The 20,707-nt window shown below is 56.0% G+C and overlaps 1 protein-coding gene across 11 annotated transcripts in view; it reads right to left on the bottom strand.

Annotated features, from left to right (window-relative positions):
* The window catches only part of KCNAB2 (potassium voltage-gated channel subfamily A regulatory beta subunit 2), an 82,052-nt gene that overhangs the window by 25,079 nt on the left and 36,266 nt on the right, over window positions 1-20,707 (bottom strand). For 8 of the 11 annotated variants that reach the window (XM_033113477.1, XM_033113481.1, XM_033113480.1 and 5 more), the window contains one exon: window positions 367-410. In XM_033113477.1, the coding sequence (XP_032969368.1) occupies window positions 367-410 (44 nt within the window). Of the gene's footprint in view, window positions 1-366; window positions 411-6,442; window positions 6,787-15,484; window positions 15,732-20,707 lie in introns of those variants that run through there. The other 3 variants (XM_033113485.1, XM_033113476.1, XM_033113475.1) reach the window with 3 other exon arrangements.

The raw sequence follows: 20,707 nt of genomic DNA, 5'->3' as shown, positions 1-20,707 counted from the left end.
GGGGAAGGTCTGACGGCCTTGGCTTTGTGTTTGCCGGATGGCGGGTGTGTGTCTGTGTGTGTGTGTGTGTGTGTGTGTTGGGAACGGATATGGTGTGCATCGTGGAGGTGGAGGGACAGCGTGATTTCGGAACGGCGCTCACATCTTGGAAAAGAGGAAAAAGGCCGCATCTCTGTCCCCCTCCCTCTCTTAGGCATCCCCCTCGCCTCCTGGTTACCATGGCAACAGACAGATTGACAGACATCCTGGTTCTGGGTGCTGCTCCCTCCCCGCCCCCTGGGGGGGGCCCCCTTCAGCTCTTGCCCAGCCCTCTCACAGCCCCCTGCTTCCTTGGGGGGCACTGGACCAAGGGGCCTCCACACTCACCAAGCCCCAGGCAGGACACCCGCAGGCCCGACTTGCCCAGGTTCCTGAAAAACAAACGCTGTGTGAGTTCTCAGCGGCCAGGGCAGGACCTGCCAGCCGGCTTGGGCCCCCCACTGCTCCCAATGCCAGCCCCCGAGCTCCCCATCCCAGCTAATGCTCGTTTTGAGGCTCTGAAAGCAAGAGGGACATTCAGGGAAAGGCCTACAGCTCTCTTGCCCCTGGGGGTCCAGGGCCAACTGTTCCCCCTCCACATACACACCAGGGATTAGCCACACTGCTGGGACAGGCCATGCTGGTGACAATGCTGGAGGACCACCTCGGGGAGAGAATGATGAAATGGACACGTCTTATTTCACAGGCTGAAACAAAGTGACTCAGGCCTGTGGTACTGGTGACGGGACGTCCTCCTATAACAAATTCCTCTTTCCATTTCTTCAGTGTCACATTTGTGATTTTGTGTATCTTTACTCCTGTCTGAGAAGCTGAGCAGAAGTTAGTCCCACTTCACGGGCCATGTGACCCAGGGACCTGTCCCTCAGTAGCAGGAAAGTGGGGAGAAAAGAGCTCCAACGTGGGGTGCTGGTTCCTGCCCTGGGCTGAGCCGTGAGCCGAGCCCTGAGCCAGGGCCACTCAGTAGGGGGAGATCCAGACTCCCTGACAGCTACAGGCTGCCCAGAGCTCTCTCATGGGCTCACTGACGCGCCCCTCCATGGGACACATGCCAGGTCCCCATGAATGGGCCATGGGCCATCACTAATGTCCTCAGGGGGTCATGGAGGGTGGCAGTGCCCCGCTGAGCCCTGAGATGCCAGTCCATCCTGACACAGGCTGGCTGGGAGCCTGCGGGGCAACAGCAGGCTGGGTGGCCCTCAAGTATCCTGTCACCAGTCCCCCGACAGCAGGTGGGGCTGGCACCTGCCTTTTCCTGATACTGTGATTCCCACGTTATGGAAGAACACACTAAACATGTCCAGGAGTGGAGGAGCCGGGTTCCCCCCAGCAGCTGGCTTGGGGAGCGTACTCCCAACCATGGTGGCATGCCCCCCCCACCCCGCATTTTCTGGTGACACAGGATGTGAGCTGCCCAGATGGTGAAGTTGGTAAGTGGCAGGGCGGGTGTCCCAGCCATAGCTGGGCGCTGACCTTTTTGGTGTTGGACTCCATTTCCCTCCTGGGATCCCTGCTGGCAATCTAGTCCTGGGACCAGCCCGGGGTGTGATATCCTTCTAGGCAGTGGGAAGTCAGACTGCTGCGAGACAGAGGGAGAACCCCAGCCTCCTTCCCCAAGGGCCTCCCACTGTTTCCCTGTGCCACCCCACTTCTAACTTTAGTGGGTGATGTGTCCTCAGTTCCTCTTCCCAAACCCAGTCCCCTGGGAAGGAGGTGTGGGGCGGGAGCCCGACCGGCTGCTCTCTGACACAGACCCACTCTGATCTTCTGTAGCCTCAGTTTCCCTGGTTACAAGACCCCTGGACCCCACCCATATCACAGGCGGTCGTTGGTGGGGGGAGGGTAGACTAAACTTGGAAGCAGTTTGAACCCATTTTGATGTGTCACCAAACTTAAGGTAGGTTGAAATCACCCAGCTTTCTTGTCAAATTTCCCATTCAAAGCAGCCCAGCTGCCAGCTCACTGTTCTTATAGGACTGGCGGGGACCCTCCTAAATGAGGATGCAGTAGCAGCTGATTTCTCTTTGGGGGCGGGGAGAGGTAAGGCAGAGGCTCAGAGGCCGGAGCGTGAATCCTGGTTCAGCTGTGTGCCCCTGCGCATGTCAAGTAAGGTAAGAGCCGCTGCTCCCCGGTGCTCATCTGCAGAAAGGGCTCACCAGGCACCTCTCGGGGTGGCCGTGAGGATGACACAGCACACGTGCCGCGAGCACTGGACACTGCCTCTGCCTGGGTGTCACCCCGAGAGGCAGCACAGACAGGACAGAGGCCTGGCTCCTTATGTTGAAAACAACAGACAGATACAAAAGGCTTTACATATTACGGTGTTAAAAAGGGAACGGAAGGAAGTCTCCCCTCGCCTTTTCCCCTGTAATTCGGTGAAATAATCGGAAGGCGCCTCAGCATGGCTTATATGCTCCAACCTAGAACCACCTCGTTTGTGACGGCGGGAAGGCAGGCCTGACCTATCACCTATACACGCGCATCAGGCCAGGTGTACTTAGCAGTTGAGGTAATTTTTCCCACGCTACCTAGAAAGTACCTGTGACGAGAAATTAGAACATTGCTCATAAGCAGTCTGGTAATGAAGCAAAAGGACTGAAGGTTCTTTCTGATCAGTGGTTCTTAACTGTTCTAGAGACTAGAACAGACCACTCTGTGAACATGTGCTCAAACACGAAAGCCCTCAGAACCTCATGTGCGATGCCCAGGTGTTCGCACAGCCCTAGGGCACCTGGTCTAGATAAGTCCAGGTGCTGGAGTAGGGCTGAGAATCCCCCCTCCCGCAAAACCACCCCCATGTTTGACCATGGGGAATCAATTTCCTGGCCAGGCACTGTGGAAGGCCAGGCTTTTGAGTGTCCTCCTTCATTTTCCCTTTCATCAGTGTGGAACCAAGTGCCAGGACGTGCTACATGCTCAGGGGACGAGTGGATTTGGCAGTAGATACGTGGTGACAACAGAACGCCAGGCTGAACTCATATGTGTCTGTGGCTGAAAATGCATGCGGCCTCTCACCACCAGAATGGGCTGTATTTCCTCCCAAGCCAGGGCAGGACCCAGGGCGCCTGGCTGACCAGCTGCTTCTCCACCCACTGCCCAACGGGAACGATTTAACAAAACTAGGGCAACGCGTGATGCCTCAATTCCTCTGCTCGAGCTATTTCCCCATTAAAATGACGGTATTAGTTCTGCCATCCAATGTGCGGCCTCAGGAGAATGAATGAGAAAGGACAGGGTGTCTCCGGGCTAAAACCTTTACAGATATGCTGCTCAGTGGGGGTGGGGCTCTCAAGAAATCACAGCCTGGTCTGGACGGCGGCTGGTGACACACTCGCTGCCATTCGAAACTTTTAAGAGGCAAAAGGCACTTCCTATGGACTTTTCTCCCCTAATTAGAACCTGACACAATGATAAAACAGTTGGCTAAATCTCTAAACCCAAATAACGTTAGTCTTCATTAATTTGACTCATGTCTCTTCTAGGGTCTGGAAACCCTCTAATGAGGACTCGCAGGTTTAACCTTTGCCAAGAAAAGCTCTGAGAGGCCCGTCAAGCAGCCCCCCTCACTCACCCCCAAACACTGCACCTCACACTCTGGGCAATTACAGATCCTTTAAAAATAGTTCAGGGCCTTTCACTTCAGCCATCGGGATTGAAGACAAAAATCTGATCAAGTGATGGAAAGAAACATGGCGTTGATGAGCTGGTTTGATGAAGAAGGGACCAGGATGCTTTGCGGTCACTGTGGGGTGACTACCTGTTTACAGGTCTGTTCTGCTCCCAGATTCCAGGCTCCCTAAGGACGGGCCTGGGTTTCCAGGATTTCTTCTTTAGACTGAGGCTGGCAGTGGCAGGGTCCCGAGGGTATAGCTCTGGGTGAGAAGCCCAGACCCTGGAGCAGACCTGGGGACCCAACGCTGGCTCCTCCCTACTCACTGTGCTTGGCCTGCCAGCTCCCCTCACACTGAGCACCTCTTGGTCCCTCTGGCAAGAATGTGGCAGCCTGGGGCTGGCCACACACCTTTAGTTCCCTTAACACTGACAGGTGTGGCTGGAGGCCTCCTCCTGGCCCTGGAGGGCACCGCTGGGAAGGGCCAGCTTCCTAAGGAGATGGAGGGGGGTCCACAGATTGAGATCAGGCCCCTGCAGCCTCCACCTGCACCCTGGCTATGGCCCTGGGACAGTCATTATGGAGCAACCCCCCGGGGCAAGGATCTGTGAGGCAGGTACCCACGAGCAGGAACCCCCCATGCTCAGCAAGGGCACCCAGTGGTTTGGATTCTGACATCCATTTCAGCTGCTATGAGACATCCTTTCGGGGTATGAACCCTCCTGCCCTTCCCACATCCCAAGTGAAGCTCTCCTGGCCCAGCCACATGTACGGACACACAAGGTCTAGCAGTTCGGAAGTGCTGGGGCTGGGATCTGAACCCAGGTCCTCAGGCTGCAAACCCCTCCAGTCCAACGAGTGTCGCTCTTCATTGTTGGTCTCGCCCTCCTGCCTCCAGCACGTGTCACACACGCATGCAAGCACACACGTATGTGCACGTACACAGATGCACCCATGCACACACAGTCATCCTGAGCACACACTGTTATCAGGCTCTTTGCGATCTGCTCCTCAATGGATCTTAGGATCTCAGGAGGGAAATCACGGTAACAGCCACGCTTTCCACTGACACGGTACTTTATAGTTTTAGAAATGGTCTTTTGTATGAACTCCTTTGAGGATCCTAGGATTGACTTAAAAATCACAGCAGGGAACACGTATCAAACTAAAAAAGTGTACTGTGTTTACTCCTACCGCGTTTCCCCGAAAGTAAGGCCGGGTCTTATACTAAGTTTTGCTCCAAAAGACGCATTAGGGCTTATGTTCAGGGGATGTCATCCTGAAAAATCATTCTAGGGCTTATTTTCCGGTTAGGTCTTATTTTCGGAGAAACATGGTAGCTTTTGATCCCCACTTAAAAGATACAAATCCCCAGAGATACCAGAATAGATAATTCTATTCTGCACTGTCCTCGCTGAGCTTAGAGGATAGGACAAAACCTTTTTACCCCAGAGGTTCATTACAGAATGCCAAACCTCCCCCAAGGACAGGGAAGGGAGGGATAAGGGAATAGATGCAGAAGGACTCAGGTATTCCAGAATTCTGGAGGAGGCATGAGACTTACGACTTGGTTCTTTCCATGGAGGTCCTACTTTGGGGCTTTGGTTTTGGGGAGGTTTAAGCTATGGGTCTCGGTTGTCAGAATTCTCTCACTTTCGAGTTGCCACCAAATACCAGCTGATAACCAGTCTCCTCAAATACAACTAGAACCGTCTGTGGCTTTTTTAGAGGCCGGTAGCCATGTGACTGAGTCACAGAGGGAAGACTTGGGAACACTTTCCTGGGAAACCCGGGAACCAGAAACCTAACCTAGCTTTTCCAGTTTACGCAGGTAGTTTGTTGTAAGGACCCCCTTCTCCCAGGAACAATGTTCTTGAAGCATCAAGGGGCTCTGGGCGCAGAGAGACGCACGGGGGATAAGAAAGGTCAGACCTCCAGGAGGGTGGCCCATGACCCTGTCCCCAGGGGCCCTTTGTACAAAGCTGGACCCTCCTTTTCCACCTGGTACATCTGCTGAGCATCTGAGCAGGGCCCTGGGTGGGGCAGTGGGGTGGGAGTGCAAGGGATAGCAGGAGGGTCCGTGCACCTTCCACTTGAGCTTTGCACTCTCTCCACATACAAGTCACAGCAAGAGAACCTGCAGCCCTGGGGGACTGAGCCTAGGCAGAGGGACATAGGACAGCCTGTGTCATCATCATGCTGGGGCTGAGCCATCAGCGGGAGACTCCAGATGTGGCTCTGTGGCCTGTGGAATATCTGTCCTGCCTAGAGGAACTGGCACCTAGGTTCTGGCTCAGGTCGGGGAGGGGGGATTAATTCCATGCCATGGTTCCCCCAATGGTCCCTGACTATCAGACCAATGCTTGTCATAGTGGCCTAACTGCAAAGACAACAGACGACTACCCACGGGGCAGCTTCTGGGGCCCTGTGTGCCCAGGGGGAGGGCAGGGGGCCTGTAGCCAATGCCCAGGGTCCCCAGGAAGAGAAATCATCACAGAGTCCAACGTGGGCGACTTGGCTATTGTAACCACCCACCCTCACCTCGGAACAGAAACAAACCGGCAGAAGGAAGAGGAGCCATCATGCACCTTCTCTCCCTACAGTCATGAAAAAACTTGGGGCTGACCCTGAGCCTGGATTTTATTTCTCATCAGTCTACTAAGGTGAGAAAAAGCACCCCCCCTCCCCAGCCTCTCAGCTTACGAACCACCCAAGTCTGAAGGGATTTATAGATCTACCTGCTCCCCCAGATGGGGTCGGGGAGCCCCTGCACCGTAAAACCACCGAGCCTCGTACCTATATTTCATCCCTGGCTGCTTCACGCTGGCGTCACCAGGGCTTGGGTGGCTCTGCACTGACAGCTGTCCCAGGCTCCGGGCCACCATGGCCACAGTGCGGAAGCGGCCGCGGGTGGCCAGGCTGGGGCTGCTGGCTGCCGGCCGTCCCAGCCGCTCGTCAGGGCCCCGGCCCTTGAGGCCGTGCTCGGAGCACACGAAGGACACCTGCATGCTGAGGTCGGGCTGACCCTCAGCGCCAGGCCGCGTCCCCTCTCCTTCTGGGTTTCGAAGCCATCTGCCCCTGGAAGCCCTTCTCTGCCCCCACAAGGCTTTATCCGAGGAGGCCAAGGAGCTGCAAGGCCTTCCTTCAGGAGCGACGGTTCCCGAAGGCAACGACGACGACGACGACGACGGAGACGACGGAGAAAACGCCTGTGCAGCCTCCCAGGGAAGGGAATCAAATTTCCAGAAGCGTGCGAGTAAAGACCTTATCACAGAGGACTCGGAGACCATGTGGGGGTGCCATTTGCTGTCCCATTCACATCTTCCTTGTCTCTGGGGGTCCCTCCTCTGCCCCTACCCTGGACTGGCTCTGGCTGCCCGGCCCCCAGCCCAGCAGTGTCGGGCAGGGCTGGGCTACCAGCTACTCCTGACCAATGAGCAGCACGGTGGCCTCTGACGGGAGAAGGAGGAGGGACGGCCCCTCCGTCGGGGCAGCGGCCTGGGGGCTGAGCTGGGGCTGCTCTCCTGGGGCAGCGGCCTGGCAGCTCGGGGAGCAGCTGTGTCTCCAGGCTTCCCTGAGCCTCTCGGAGGGAGCCTGGAGTGTAACTCCTGGTGTCACACTGTGGGCTGTTGGGACTCCCACCGAGTCAATTAGGTAACCGGTGAGAGGAGCAGGAGGCTTCCAGTGACTCATCATTAATGAGGGGGGACGCTGGGGGTGGGGGTGGGGGGCGCAGCTCTGACAGCCGCTGGGTCTAGCTCAGGCTCCGAGCCAGGCAGGCAGTGTAGCCGGCAGACGGCTCGGTTCACAGACAGCAGCAGCTCCAGCCAGCTCTATCCGCTCGTGATTCTCACCTAGGAAAGTGGGGCTTCCACGGGGGCTTGGCACAAGGAGAAGCCAAATCACCATAAATGTGGAAGACAAAAGGCCACTATTTAGATGACAGTGACACAGATGGCCTGAGGAAAGGAACCCGGGGGTCAGGGACCAGAGACCTGGGCGGTTCCAGCACTTACACAGAACATACTAGGTCATAGCAGACACTCAATAAATACTTCTGGAATGAATGAATGCATGGATGGAGGAATGAATGAATGAATGAGTGAAGATTCCCCCCACCTCAGTCTTATCCTGCTTTCCCACACTCATGGCTCTGCGGTTCCCTGAAACCCAGAGAGATCCCCCTGTTAGCAGGAAGGGCTGGCATTGCACTCTGACCCCAAACATGCCACTCTTGACCTTCAGGGAGCCTCTGGCCAAAGCTGCCTTTGGGTGCTTTCTTGCCATTTAGGAGGGGCTGAGAAAGCAGGAAGCAGGTGGTCAGCAGTCTAGCTCAGGCTCCGCTGTTCATTCCCTGTGTGATTACAAGTGGGTGTCCTGCCCTCTCTGGGCCTCTAGGCCTCCACTGACAAAAAGAGGGGCGTAGCCAGAGGAGCCACTCTGTCCCTGCCAGCTGGCACATGCAGGGGCCTTCCACACCAGCTGGCTGTCCACCCTCTGCTCGGGCAGGACCCAGAGAAGACTCCACCCAGAACTGCTCACAACAGATGGTGGTTGAAGTTGCTCTCAGCCCGGCCCTCCGTTTTTGACACAGAAGTTAGGAATAAAATCTTGTTGGGTCCTGAGCTCCCTGCTTGTGAGCTGGGCAGCAACTTCCACTCTGAGCCTCAGTGTCCTCAGGGTCCGGTCAGATCACCGTCCAGATCAAAGGCACGGTTGGGTCACACCTGCAAAGTGCCCATGCGGGGTCTGGTCCTCGGGAAGTGCTCACAGGTGGCAAGTGCGCCCGTGGCCCCCCAGCATAAAGGAATGGCTTTCTGGGGGTGGGAGTCAGTGTAGGCCCACGTGCGAGATTCTCCCCGTGCCCCCCAAGTAAGTGTACCCCTATCAACCTCCCCACAAACACAAGTCTGACTTGGCTGCAGGAACTATTTCCTGAGGGTGACCTTGGGACACAGGGTCTGGAAGGGCAGAGCTGGGGCCTTTGCCAAGTGGGCCCTGGTAGGTCACAGATGCCACCTACAGAGGCCAGCGGGAGCCCTAGGACCCACAGGCCCAGCTCTGCCTACCTCTTCCACCTGCCCATGTAAGCCTTGGGGCTTGGCTGGCCTGGGTCCCTGAGCTCAGGGCAGGCCCTGGCCCTCCGTGAGCCCCCTGGTGGCAGAGATGGGAAAGTGGGAGGGCGGTCTGCAATGCTGACCCCACTCACCAGCTGCCCGTCCCTCCATGAGCTGGTTCCTGCCACTTGAGGACATCGGGCTCCAGTGTTCAGGGAGCCCACTGGCCTGCGGAAGAGGCCGAAGACGGCCGACTCTACCTCCGGCCCCTCCCCAGGGCTCAGAGAGCTCATAGCCCCAGGCAGAGTTGCTCAACATCATAGCAGGGCGCCAGAGAGCGTGTTACAAATGCAGATTCCTGGGCCCCACCCAGACCAACGGAATCAGCGATTCAGGGGCTGGGCCTGGGAAGCTGTATTTTCATCAAGTGCTTTGAGTGGTTATGCACCTGGCCCAGGGATGTGGGAATCTCCCACTTCGTTCTTTCTTACACATCTCCCTGTGCTCTGGCAAACTCTCAGATCTCAAAGAGCTGGCATCTTACTGGTTCTCAGGGGTTGCTCTCCCCCAGGTCGTGTGCTCTCAGCACCACCGAGTTAAGTGAGAGCCACAAAGACTTAGTCTCCTGCCTTATCACACGACCCAGCAATTCTACTCCTAGGTCTGAGCCCAGAGAGCTGAAAACACACACCCACACAAAAGCTCAAACACAGATGCCCACAGTAGCATTGATCAGAATAGCGGAAAAAGTGGAAACCACCCAAACGTCCATCAACTGACAAATGGATACACAAAACGAGGTCCGTCCGCAGAGTGGAATGTTATTCAGCCATACAAAGGAACGCAGTACCGACGACACAGGCTGCAGCACGGATGGACCTGAAAACATGGTGCCGAGTGAGAAGCCAGTCACAGAAGGCCACAGAGTATAGGATTCCATTTATAAATGGAAAATCCATAGAGACAGAAAGTAGACTGGTGGTTGCCAGGGGCTGGGGGCAGGAGAAACTGGGGAGCTAATGTGGGTACAGCGTTTCTTTTTGGGGTGATGAAAATGTTCTAAAATGGATTGTGATGACTTTTGCACAACTCTATGATGTACTAAGACTACTGAATTATACACTTTAAATGGCTGTGTGGTACGTGAATTATCTTTCAATAAGGCTGCTTCCAATAAAAAAAAAAAAAAAAGGTAATCTACCCGAAAAGCCTCTGGGACTTCACTCTTACTGTTTCCTGTGGGAGTACCCTTCCTGTTTCTCTGCCTTTGAACTCATCACACTCTGACATCAGCTCAGATGGTACCTGCGGGATGTGAAGCCAGCCCCCAAGCACCAGTAACCTCTCTTCTCCAGTGCCACGGACCACACCCTCCCCAGTGACAGCAGGGGGCTGGGAACCCTTTGCTGGTTCCTCTAAACATCAGCAGGAGTCAAGACTTCACTCTCCTAGGGCTTGGGACAGAATCCCAGCACTCATCCCATTGGGGCGTGTTGTGGGAACGATGGGAATGAACACCTGACCTCAGAACTGTCCTGGGGAATCCTGGACAAACGTGCTGATTCCAGGAGAGAACTGCGAAGCAGAGAAGGTGGGCAGGTGGGTTTTTAAAGGCCGGCCAGTCTGTCACTTTCCACTTGACCCAAACAGGGGTCATGATTCCTTATATTCTTAAAAAGTTCACAAGAATTGACAAGAGTGGAAAGCTGAAACCTTAAAACTTTGACCTGAGCTTGCCACAGTCAAATGTCACTCCAAAAGGGTCTCTCCTTTCAAATGTGCTTAGATGGACAGGAGGGTGAAGTGGGCTTCAGGCAGAAGCATCGAGCATGGACGATTCACTGATCCGCAACAGACTTCTGGGTTATTTTGCTGCCTCCCTAGTACCTGCTGTTGTTAAAGCCAACAGTTGGCTCCTGCTATGATTAACCAGATACGCGGCCACCACCTCAATTATCAGCTCTGCTGTGTGTCCACAGACTGCCACTGCAGAGGGCTTCCTGGAACAGGAGCTTCCAGCTCAGCTGCCTGGGACCCACCCCCCACCCCACCTCCTCTAGGATGGCGTGGAGAGACAGGAAAGCTGGGCCTAGCCAGGTCCTTCCCCAAGATGGGGAAAGGCTCTCCGTGGGAGGGAACGGACACTCTCCCTGCACAGAATGAGGCCCAGGGAGGCTTCGGGCCCGCAGAAGTTTTATAGACGGCTTTAAAAGCACAGGCTGAAGCGGCAACTCAAGAGTGAGGATGAATGGCTGTGCCCTGCAGAGGCCGGTACTGCCCCTGTACCTGTCAGGCTGCCCTGACTGCTGAACGGAGCAGGGCTGCACCCAAAGGTCACTTCCTGCCCAAGGAGGAAGAGCAGATGCTGGAGAGTTGGGGGCTGCTGCAGTGGAGCAGTGGGACAGGAGGTCCTCAGCCCCTGAAGTTTCTAAGAGCAAAGGGCATCAGACCGGTGGCCTTTCTGGAGGAGGTGTCATCTGGTAGGTAAGAGCTGAAGGAAGACCCCTCAGGGGCAGAAGGCTGTGGCTGTGGCTTCCTTCAGCAGCACACACCTGTCAGGTCCAGCACTAATGGCCTGAAAAAGTGACTGTGACCTTATTTGGAAATGGGGTCTTTGTAGACGTAATTAAGATGAGGTCATATGGGAGTAGGATGGGCCCTAACTCAAGGACTGCTGTCCTTCTAAAGAGAGACATTTGGAGACAGACACACACACACAGAGGGAAAACAGCCATGTGAAGATGGAGGCGGGGACTGGAGTGATGCGTGTACAAACCAAGGAGTGCCAGGAGTGTCTGCACCCGCCCCCAAACTGGGAGAGGGGACGGAATGCCTCCTTCAGAAGCTGGAAGAGGCAGGAAGAATCCGCCCCTCGAGCCTCGAGGGGGGGCGGGGCCCTGCCCACACCTGGATCAGTCTTCTGGCCTCCAGACTGGGAGAGAATCATTTCTGTTGTTTTCAGCCCCCGTTTGCGGTACTGTCCTTTGTCATGGTGGCCTCAGGACCCTGGTCCAGGACCTGTTCTCAGGTGGACCCGTCCCTGCATAGCCTCTTACTTACACTGGTCCACTCCACCATCTCTCTTTGGCCTCTGCTCTTCCTTTCCTGCCTTTCCTCCTGCCACAGTGTTCTCTTTCCCACCGTCCTTTAAGACACACCCAAGTTCCCAGCTCTTCCAGGAAGCCCTCCATGACGGTCTAGCTGGAAGGGATCTCCTGTGAATAACCGAGCAACACGGTAGAGCCTGTTCAAGGGACTTGACCACAAATCAGAATCTGCCTCGTGGTCTTCTAAGCTCGTGGTAAGAGCCCACGCAGGCCTCCTTGCTCTGCTGGAAGCTCGCGGCCAGGGCTCACTGGCCAGGGCTCCCTACCCTCGTCTGGGCTGCGGGAGAGGCTCAGATGCAGTTTCCAGTTCTGCTGTCAAGGAAGCACCAGGAGGAGACACATTTCACAAGGGAATATTCTGGAAAGTACATTAAGCTCAAGATCACTCAATACCATCCGCCAGTAGGCTTGGAATGTTCTAGGTGCTGGGAACAAAGGCCCTGCTCTCAGTGGGGTGCAGAGGGGCAAAACCAAGGTGAGAGACACAGTGGGAGGGGTGAGAATGACAAGGAGACAGGACAGGGCTTGGAAATGACTCACAGAGGCATTTATTCAAATTGGGTGGCCAGGAAAACCTCTTCGAGAACTCAGATGTCAATGATGGGAGTGAGACAACTGCATGGAAATTGGGGGGATGCACCTTCCAGGCAGAGGGAACAGAATATGCGAGGGAACAGACCCTGAGGATGGAATGCGTTCGGCACCTTCGAGCATCCTGACTGGGAGGGACAGGGGTCCAAGCCGGAATCAGAGGCGGGCCTGGGCCACGCAGGGCCTGGTGGGGAGTTTGGGTTCCTTCCCGGAGCCATGGGGGAGCAGAGGAGGAACACACAGAGCCAAGGTCTGGTGTCCGTGGGCACTGCGGGGGCCCAGGCCACAGCTTCCAGCGTCCTGCAGCCGCAGCTGCTGCCCCGTCTGAGGCCACATCTCTGGGCCCTCTATCATTATGGCCAGGTGCCCCTGGGGAGAGGCAGCTCACGCGGAGACCGTGCGGCCTTAACAATTCAGTGCATTTACTTTAAACAGCAACAATTGAAGACAGTTGAAAGAAACTGGGGAAGTTAACAAGCAAGCTTCTCCCAGGCTGCAGGCTCCCTGATTAAATGCCAGGGCCCACCGAGCAGCACTTAGCTAGAGGTGTTATCTTTTTTATATGAATATTTAAGACCGAGTTTAACTGGGTCCCGGCCCGCTGCTGACGGGGACCGTTAACTGTGGGACGGCATTTATCTGGGATCTTTAATAACTGGTGGGGTTAGCCGGGGAAACGTCCCCTGGATGCAGGAAGATGAAATCCGCCAGAGAAAGACAGGGCCCCAGGGCTGTGACAATCTTTGGCTCATCAAATGCTCCAGGCGTGGGTGGTTTTCCTGTCAACTCCATGCCTCAGGCAGCAAGTTTCCCAGGGTACTTCAGCCCCACAGTTAGTTCAGCACGTTTCACATGTGGCAGATTTTCCTTGGGGTGCCAGGCAAATAAGAGATTTGTCTCTGTCTCCCTGCCTATGTTAGTTCCTTGGGGTTTCCAAAACACAGTGCTGCAAACCGAGGGGCTTCAAACAACAGAAATCGATTCTCTCCCAGTTCTGGAGGCCAGAGTCTCAGATGGAGGTTCGCAGGGGGCCGTGCCCCCTCTGAGGACTCTAGGGGAGGGTCCTTCCCGCCTCTCCCAATTTCGGGGGCTGCCAGCACCCAGTGGCTTCTGGTCTTATCACTCCAGTTCTGCCTCCACCCGCCGTCACATGGCCTCTTCTTGTGTGTCTTCACATGGCTTTCTTATGAGGACGCCAGTCTAAGGTTCCCCTACTCCAGTGTGACCTCATCTGAACTAATTACATCTTCAATGACCCCATTTCCAAATAGGTTACATTCTGAGGTTCATGAATTTTGGGGGACACGATTCACTCTGGTGCACCCCCCATCGCAGGTTGTATCCACAATGGAGGGAGCTAGGGTCTTCCCAGGGGGTGCAGGACAAGCTCTGGCCATCCTGCCTCATCTCTACTTCTCTCGCCTTCCTCCCTCTGGGCCAGCTCTTGGACCTTCTCTCCTTTCCTCAAATGCGCCCCTGTCCCGTTGGCCTGGAAGGTTCTTCCCCACATCTTCAAGAGGCCCCCTTCCGATGGTTCGGATGTTCCGCTGTCCCTGGCCTTCCTTTACTGCTTAGGTGTTTACTGGCTTTTTCTCTGCCTCCCCTACTAGGATGGAACGTCCAGTCCAAGAGGGTGGGGACGCTGTCCTAATCCATGCAGCATCTAGCTGGTTGCCGGGAGCCAAGTAGACCCTCCATGAGCATTTGCTGAATTAATGGAAAGGCTCAATAACTAGCCAGAAAAAGAAAAAAAATGCAGTCTCATCTCCCTCTTGAAAGATTTCCATCAGAATTAGAGGCTCTTGGGGCCAGACTAGCTGACCCTCTGTCCTTCCTTACAGCTGGATGTACAACACAAAGCCTTCCAGAATTCTGCCATCTAATGGACACACGCGAAGAAGCGTTTTGTTTCTTGAAACCACAACCACTTGTTCGATAATGAGCAGAGAAGGCCCCAACACATCCTGCATAGGAGAAAATGTTAAAAGCGACGGGGCCGGTCTCTGCTCTGCTCTCCAGAGACCAGCAAGACAATCCCTGGGACTGTGTCCGGTGGAACTAAAGATTTGGGGTGGCCAGATCAAATATAGGCCACCCAGTTAAATCTGAACTTCAGATAAACAACAAATAATTTTTTAGTAGAAGTATGTTCCAAATACGACATGACATACTTATAACTAAAATAATAATAATAATAAAAAAAAATTTGTTTGTTTATTTGAAATTCAACTGGGAATCCTGTGTTTTAATTTGCTAATCTGGCAACAGTACACAGACTGGGCAGCGCGGGTCCTCTCTGGCCGACTGGCTCTGGCAAGGACTTGTCCCTGGGAGGTACAGGACAAGCTGCATACATGCAAATTACAAACGAACACACACGCTCTGGGGCTCTGGCCAGTTTCTGGGGGTTTCGAGGAGAAAGTGGGCCGCCAGAGAGCTGCCCCAGACGCTGATTTCAAAGACCAGCCAGGCTCAACAGAATGTCCTTCTAAGGTTCCATACAGCCCGATATGCCTGTCATCTGGAGAACACAGGGGACATTTAATCCACAGCCTTTGGTACCACAGTTACAACAGAGGCCACCTGTTGAAGACCACTTCCCGCAAGGACAGAGGACAGCCCAATATAGGGACCGAAAGGAGGGGAGCACATCTTTGCCCCCAGGACCCACCCTTGGGTGTCTGGTGCCAGGATGGATTTGTCAATGAATTGAGCTTTTCTACTAATTCATGTGTCGTCAACCCCTAATAATTACTTTGTCCCAATGATGCTGCAAGAAGGACAAATGAAAGAGCACACCTACCCCTGCTGCAGTTTTTTTAAGAAGCCACATACCCCCCTCCCGCCCCCGGGAGAATGTACCAAACTTAACAGTGCTGATCCGTGGGGGATAGGCCTACGCACACTTCCATTTTCTTCTTTTATACGTTTCTATGGGGTTTGGAATTTTTAAACACAAAATATTTACCCCAATGCACATTAAGTTGCTATCGGGGGCTTCCTGGCGGCAGCCCCTGCAGGACCTGCCTCCTGTCCTGTGCCCAGTGTACTTCCTGCCCCGCCTCACCCCACGCGGCCCTTACCGGTACTTCTTCATGCCGGTGCGCCGGGAGGTGCAGCCGTCCAGGGAGAGGGCCGTGCATGCAGAGGAAACGCTCATGTTCCTGGCCTGGGCGGCCGCCCGTACCTCCCACAGCCGCTGCAGCTCCAGCGTGTCGGGCTGACGGACTGGGTGCAGGGCCCAGTCAGAGTGACACCGGCTGCTCACGCTCCTCAAGCTCTCGCTGTACGTCATGGACAACATGGTACCGTCTGGCCTGGGAGCCGCCGCTGTCCAGACGGGAAACGCCGAGTGACGACGGGGTTAGAGGAGTGCTGCTGTCCCCAGCGCCCAGGCTGGACACTGGCCCCGGGGTGGGGGGGGGATGCCGAGACACATCCTCCAACGAGAGCGGTCACCAAGGGGTGCTGGTGCCTGGGGATGCGGCTTGGGCCCCTGGTAACACCTCTTGGCGTGAGAGTCTGGGTCCTCAAGGCTGCACTGACTGGGGACTCTTGCTAAGCTCCCCGTCTGCCTCCCCGTACTGTGGATCAAGCATAGGCGAAGCTGCACTCCAGGCAGGAGAGCTGAAGGTGCCCCAAATGAAAATAGGGGTACAGAGAGCATGCAGAGAGCGTGAGCCCCAAAGCAGAAGACACAGTGGCACGGCACCCTCTGGAGGTGTCCTCGGGTAAGATCAGGGCAAGAGACATGCCCTGGAAGCAGCATGAGCACGGCTGACATTGAAGCAACTCCAGCGTGATTATGCCCACGTGCTGGGGGGCCCACCCCAGGAAGGCCCTATTTGTTCACAAGCCTTGTAAAGCGAATGCCATCCCCACACACCTCTCAGCTCGTAGAAAGCCCATTGCACCAGCAGAGTTCTCTGGGCCTCACGCCTCTGTGATCACTGAGTATGTCACAATCCACGCATTCTTGCACTTAAGGGGCAGTGACGGGCAGCATAGGTGTAGTAAGGGAAATGTCCCAAGCTTAAACATTAAGAACCATGGCTAATAGTCACCCGAAATGATGGCAACGCTCCTTGGAAACTAAAAACAACATAAACGTCCATCAATAGGGAAGCTGGTGATGTAAACGACAGTCCATTGGATAATGGAAATCTGTGCAGCCTTCAAGAGCGAGACGTCCCCATGTGCACTGACACACAAGGAGTCCTACGAGAGAGTGGGTAAAGGCAAGGGAACAGGCATGTGTACAAAACATGGCCATTTGTGTGAATTCCCCGGCACAGTGAGTGAGTACAGGGTGCCTTACGCCTGCGCGTCCATAGCCTGTGGCATCTTTAACCGGCACAAGGACAGGTCACAGGGGTCGGGGTAGCCTACACTCCAGGGACACCTCCCCTGCACCTGACCACGCCCTCTGCCCTAGCCCAGATGCCAGCACAGTGGGCCCAGCATCCTCACCGTCACCAAGGAGACACGGTGAGCTGGGGACTTGCCGTTCCAGCTGGGTCAGCTGCAGAGTGGGACCCTGGCGCCCAGCCGTGGGAGGTGGGGGAACCAGCACTGTCCCCTCTCCAGGTGCCCTCAAGGGAGGCCAAGTGCAGTTTTCCCTGGGAAGGGCTGGGAGGGTGGAGGTGGCACTGGAGTCGCCCCAGGTCAGCCCCTTCCCTGAGTGAGCTCTCCACCCCCACCGGACACTTCATATCCCCTTTTCCTGCTGCGATTTTTCTCTATGGCACTGTCATCATCTAACATGCTAGAGTCTTCTCTAATCATCTTGTTTGCTGCATTTGAGCTGCCTGAAGGTCAGGTCTAGGAGGGCAGTTCTCCTGTGTGGTGTCACCAATGCACGCTCGGTGCCCACTGACTGGGTGTTTCCTTGGCAGTGCCCCACAGCACCTCGTGGGGCTGGGCTGGCTCCCTGACTCAGGCCCAGGCGCTGTGCAGAGGGTGGGTGGGGGCTTCCGGGCCAGGATTTTCATTCCCATGGCTCAGGACAGCGCGGCCCAGGGCCTCTGGGCCCAAAGGTTTGGACTGAGGTCTCTGATGGATGCGAAAACAAACAGGGATGCCCCTGGCATGAAAAACCCCAGCTTCCAGGAGAATCACTCTGGGGGCAGGAGAGGGGCCTGGGGCTCCAGGGTGAGGGTTCATCTTAGGAAAGGTGGCGGCACCAGCTCCCTTCCCTCCCCAATACCAAGTGCATGCAGGACAACGCAGGCAGCTGCTTCAGATGCGGCTGTGTGGTCTGCTGCCAGCCCTGTGTGGGGTGAAAGCAGGCCAGTCCTGTCTTCCCTGGGGTCCGTGTTCAAGGAGAAGACCAGCAGACCAGCTGCAGGGGCTCTTCCCAAAAAGCAGAGCCCGTTTCAGGCATTTGGGCCCAGCCAGGCCCAGCCGGGCCAAGATCAATAGCCATTAGCTTTCAAGACATTACCCACAAAAAAGCACTCTGGTTTGGTGTGGCTCTGGAAATCTAGTGTGGCTAAGTGCCCAGGTTCTGGACAGGAGCAGCCCTGTCTGTCACCCGCTCAGTGCGACCCAGGCAGGCACCTGGCTGCTCTAAACCTCAGTCTCCATGTTGGTGAAGGGGGTTGAGCAGAGGTCTCTTGCACAGGCTGCAACTGGGCTGCATGGGCCGTCTGGACAGCTGGGCATGGGCTGGTGTTGCAGCTGAAGCGTGCCCTGTATGGGGAGGCAGCCACCAGCACCGAGGTGTGGGATATGACACCAGTAATAAGTGGCGTGGAGACAAAAGGACAGGAGCTGGGAGGCAGGGCAGGCCTCTGGAGACGGCACCCTTGAACATGTCCTTGAATGAGGGCGCCGTCAGGTACCAGCATCACTAGAAAATCCTCACTAGGAGGAAATGCAGACACTAATACCAGCCCTGGTCCTGCAGGGAACATACGTTCCTAATGAGATGGGTGCCGGCTGGGGCTAGGGTTTAGAGGGTGCCCTCTCTGTGGGGTCTAGGGTATCCCCTGTCTGTGACCCTTCCTTATTGCAGCTTTGGGAGCAGGCCTGCATGGAGGGAGCCCAGAGCCTCCTGCTGTGAATGTCCTATGGTGCTGAGCCGGCTGGGGCCAGGGGCTGCTGGGAGAAGTGGGGCGTGGGCGAACATGGTGGTCCCTGGCCAAGGGTGGAGGGGTGAGGACCTGGCGCCCATGAGGGGGTCTGTGGCCAGAGGGCCACACACAGCGAGGGAGGACCGGGAGGAGCTGGGACATGATCCCCCTCCCAAGGTCCACGAAGGAGGAAGGACAAAGAGGGCACAAGGGACCCTGACGGATGCCAGTGCTGCCAGCAGGAGAGGACAGAGCAGGCCCGCTTCCTCTGAAGGCACCTGGAGCAGGGCTGGGTCCTTGGACCTAGGGGGCCCCAGGAAGACACTCTGGGAGAAGGGAGGACAAGCCCATCCTTGGGGCTCCCGCCAGCACCCCCTGCCTCTCCCAACCTCTCCCGCCTCCATGCCGTCCTGCTCGCCCACCCCCCATATCAAGAAAAATCAGCCTCCCTGCTCACTAGCCATTGCTAATTACGCAGCCCCTACAGGTTCTTCCCAGTTGCAGATTTGTCCTCGTGGAGGCCAGGGGCCTGGGGGAACTCACTGCAAAGGAGCACGAGACAAGGGAGAAGGAAAGGAAGCCGTGCACCTCATTAAGTCCGCGGGCACCACGACCGGCCTGAAGAGGCTTCACCTGGAACTTCTGAACTGTGGTCTGTTTACGGACAGCCACCAAACCAGGAGGTTTGGGAGGAAGCCCGAATGTCTCTTTGAAACAGCGGCATTCCTCTGGATATGGGAGGAAACCAGCCAAAGTTCCTGACAGGGGGAATGCTGCAAGCGGCTTCGTTCTGGAGCGCAGCTCTACAATGCACGGCAAGCATGAGGGCAGAAACGAAATTATTGTTGTTTGACAACAGTCAGCCAGCCAAGGCCCCACCATGCAGCCCGGCCTGCTCCGGCCCGCATGTTCCCAGACAGCCACCAAACGGCCTGCTGCCGCCATTCCTGGGAGAACTGAAAATGCCGAATCTCACTGGGGAGCCCGACAAGGTACGAGCTGGATGCCGAGGCCTCCCTGGACGAATGGATGGTGGGGAGACAGACAGCTCACACCTGCAGGTCTGGGGGCAAGCGGAGGGGGCGGCAGGATGCCCACAGGTCTGGGGCAAGCGGAGGGGGCGGCAGGATGCCCACCCTCCTGCCCCCAGCGCTCATCTCGCAGCGACGCAGGGCCAGCACGTGGGGAGGTTTTCCACTTCAAAACAAATACACAGGGTCTAATTTCCAATCAGCCAAATACACCCCCAAATACAGTCCCTCTGTTATCCCGTTCCCCGGACACTGGTCCGCAAGTGGCACAAAGAAAGTGCTGCCACTAACTCCAGGAGCTGAAGGGGCCACTCACCTGCCTTCCTGGAGTCTGCTCGTTCAAAAGGACACAGTCTAGTTTATTAGGGTTCACCAGACGCTCTAAGGATCTGGTGCAGCAGTGTTTTCATTAGGGAGTGTCACTGCAGAACGTCAGAGGCAGCTGGTGAATGGAAGAGTCCCCCAGGGGTCGGGCTTGGAGGCAGCAAGTCCATTAGTCCTATTAGGGCCGTTTCATCTCCGTGAAAGAGGCTGAATTATTCACGAGAGCTATGCCCCTAAAAGCCCTGGAAATGCAGATCCGTGGTGCAGCTGGCCCAGCCGACTGGCACTGGGGCTAGGCAGGGGGCACTGGCCAGGGTCCTGCCATTTCCTCGGGCCCACTCCCTGCCCTCCACTGCCCCAGTGCCAGGGACACGACCCTGGGAACCACAGGTGGAGAGGGGCAGGCCGGGTTGTTTTTCAGGATACCCGGGCTTGCAGCTCCCACCACCATGTTCCTTAATGTCTGTGGTGGGGGCGCCGGGGTCTCCATGTGACCATCACCCACATGAAGGGGTTGGGGTCTGAGGAGACCTTCCCTAAGCACAGGCAGACAGAAATCCTTATTCCCTCCCACTGGGGATGTGTCCCAGATTGGTACCCAGTACCTATAAATGGCTGGAAGGTTCCGGAAGCCTGCTATTGACACCTCTGCCCCTCCCCCCAGGTAGGGGTGCAGGGACCCTTCCTCATAGTACATGCCCTGACCCGGGGTTTGGGACATGCTTTGAGGCTGAGCTCTGGGGTGAGGCTATGCTGAGCCCCCTTTCCAGGGTCATGACCCCAGGGGCACTTTGGGTTACCCCAGGATGCCCCAAAGTGTCAGAATGACATTACCCTCCAGCTAAAAAGGCCAGTGTATGTGGGATTTTGGGTGGAG

Source organism: Rhinolophus ferrumequinum, chromosome 9 (genome assembly GCF_004115265.2).
Source record: "Rhinolophus ferrumequinum isolate MPI-CBG mRhiFer1 chromosome 9, mRhiFer1_v1.p, whole genome shotgun sequence".
NCBI classification, from domain to species: Eukaryota; Metazoa; Chordata; class Mammalia; order Chiroptera; family Rhinolophidae; genus Rhinolophus; species Rhinolophus ferrumequinum.
The sequence above is the reverse complement of the archived record's forward strand: the minus strand, read 5'-3'. Positions and strand labels throughout refer to the sequence as shown.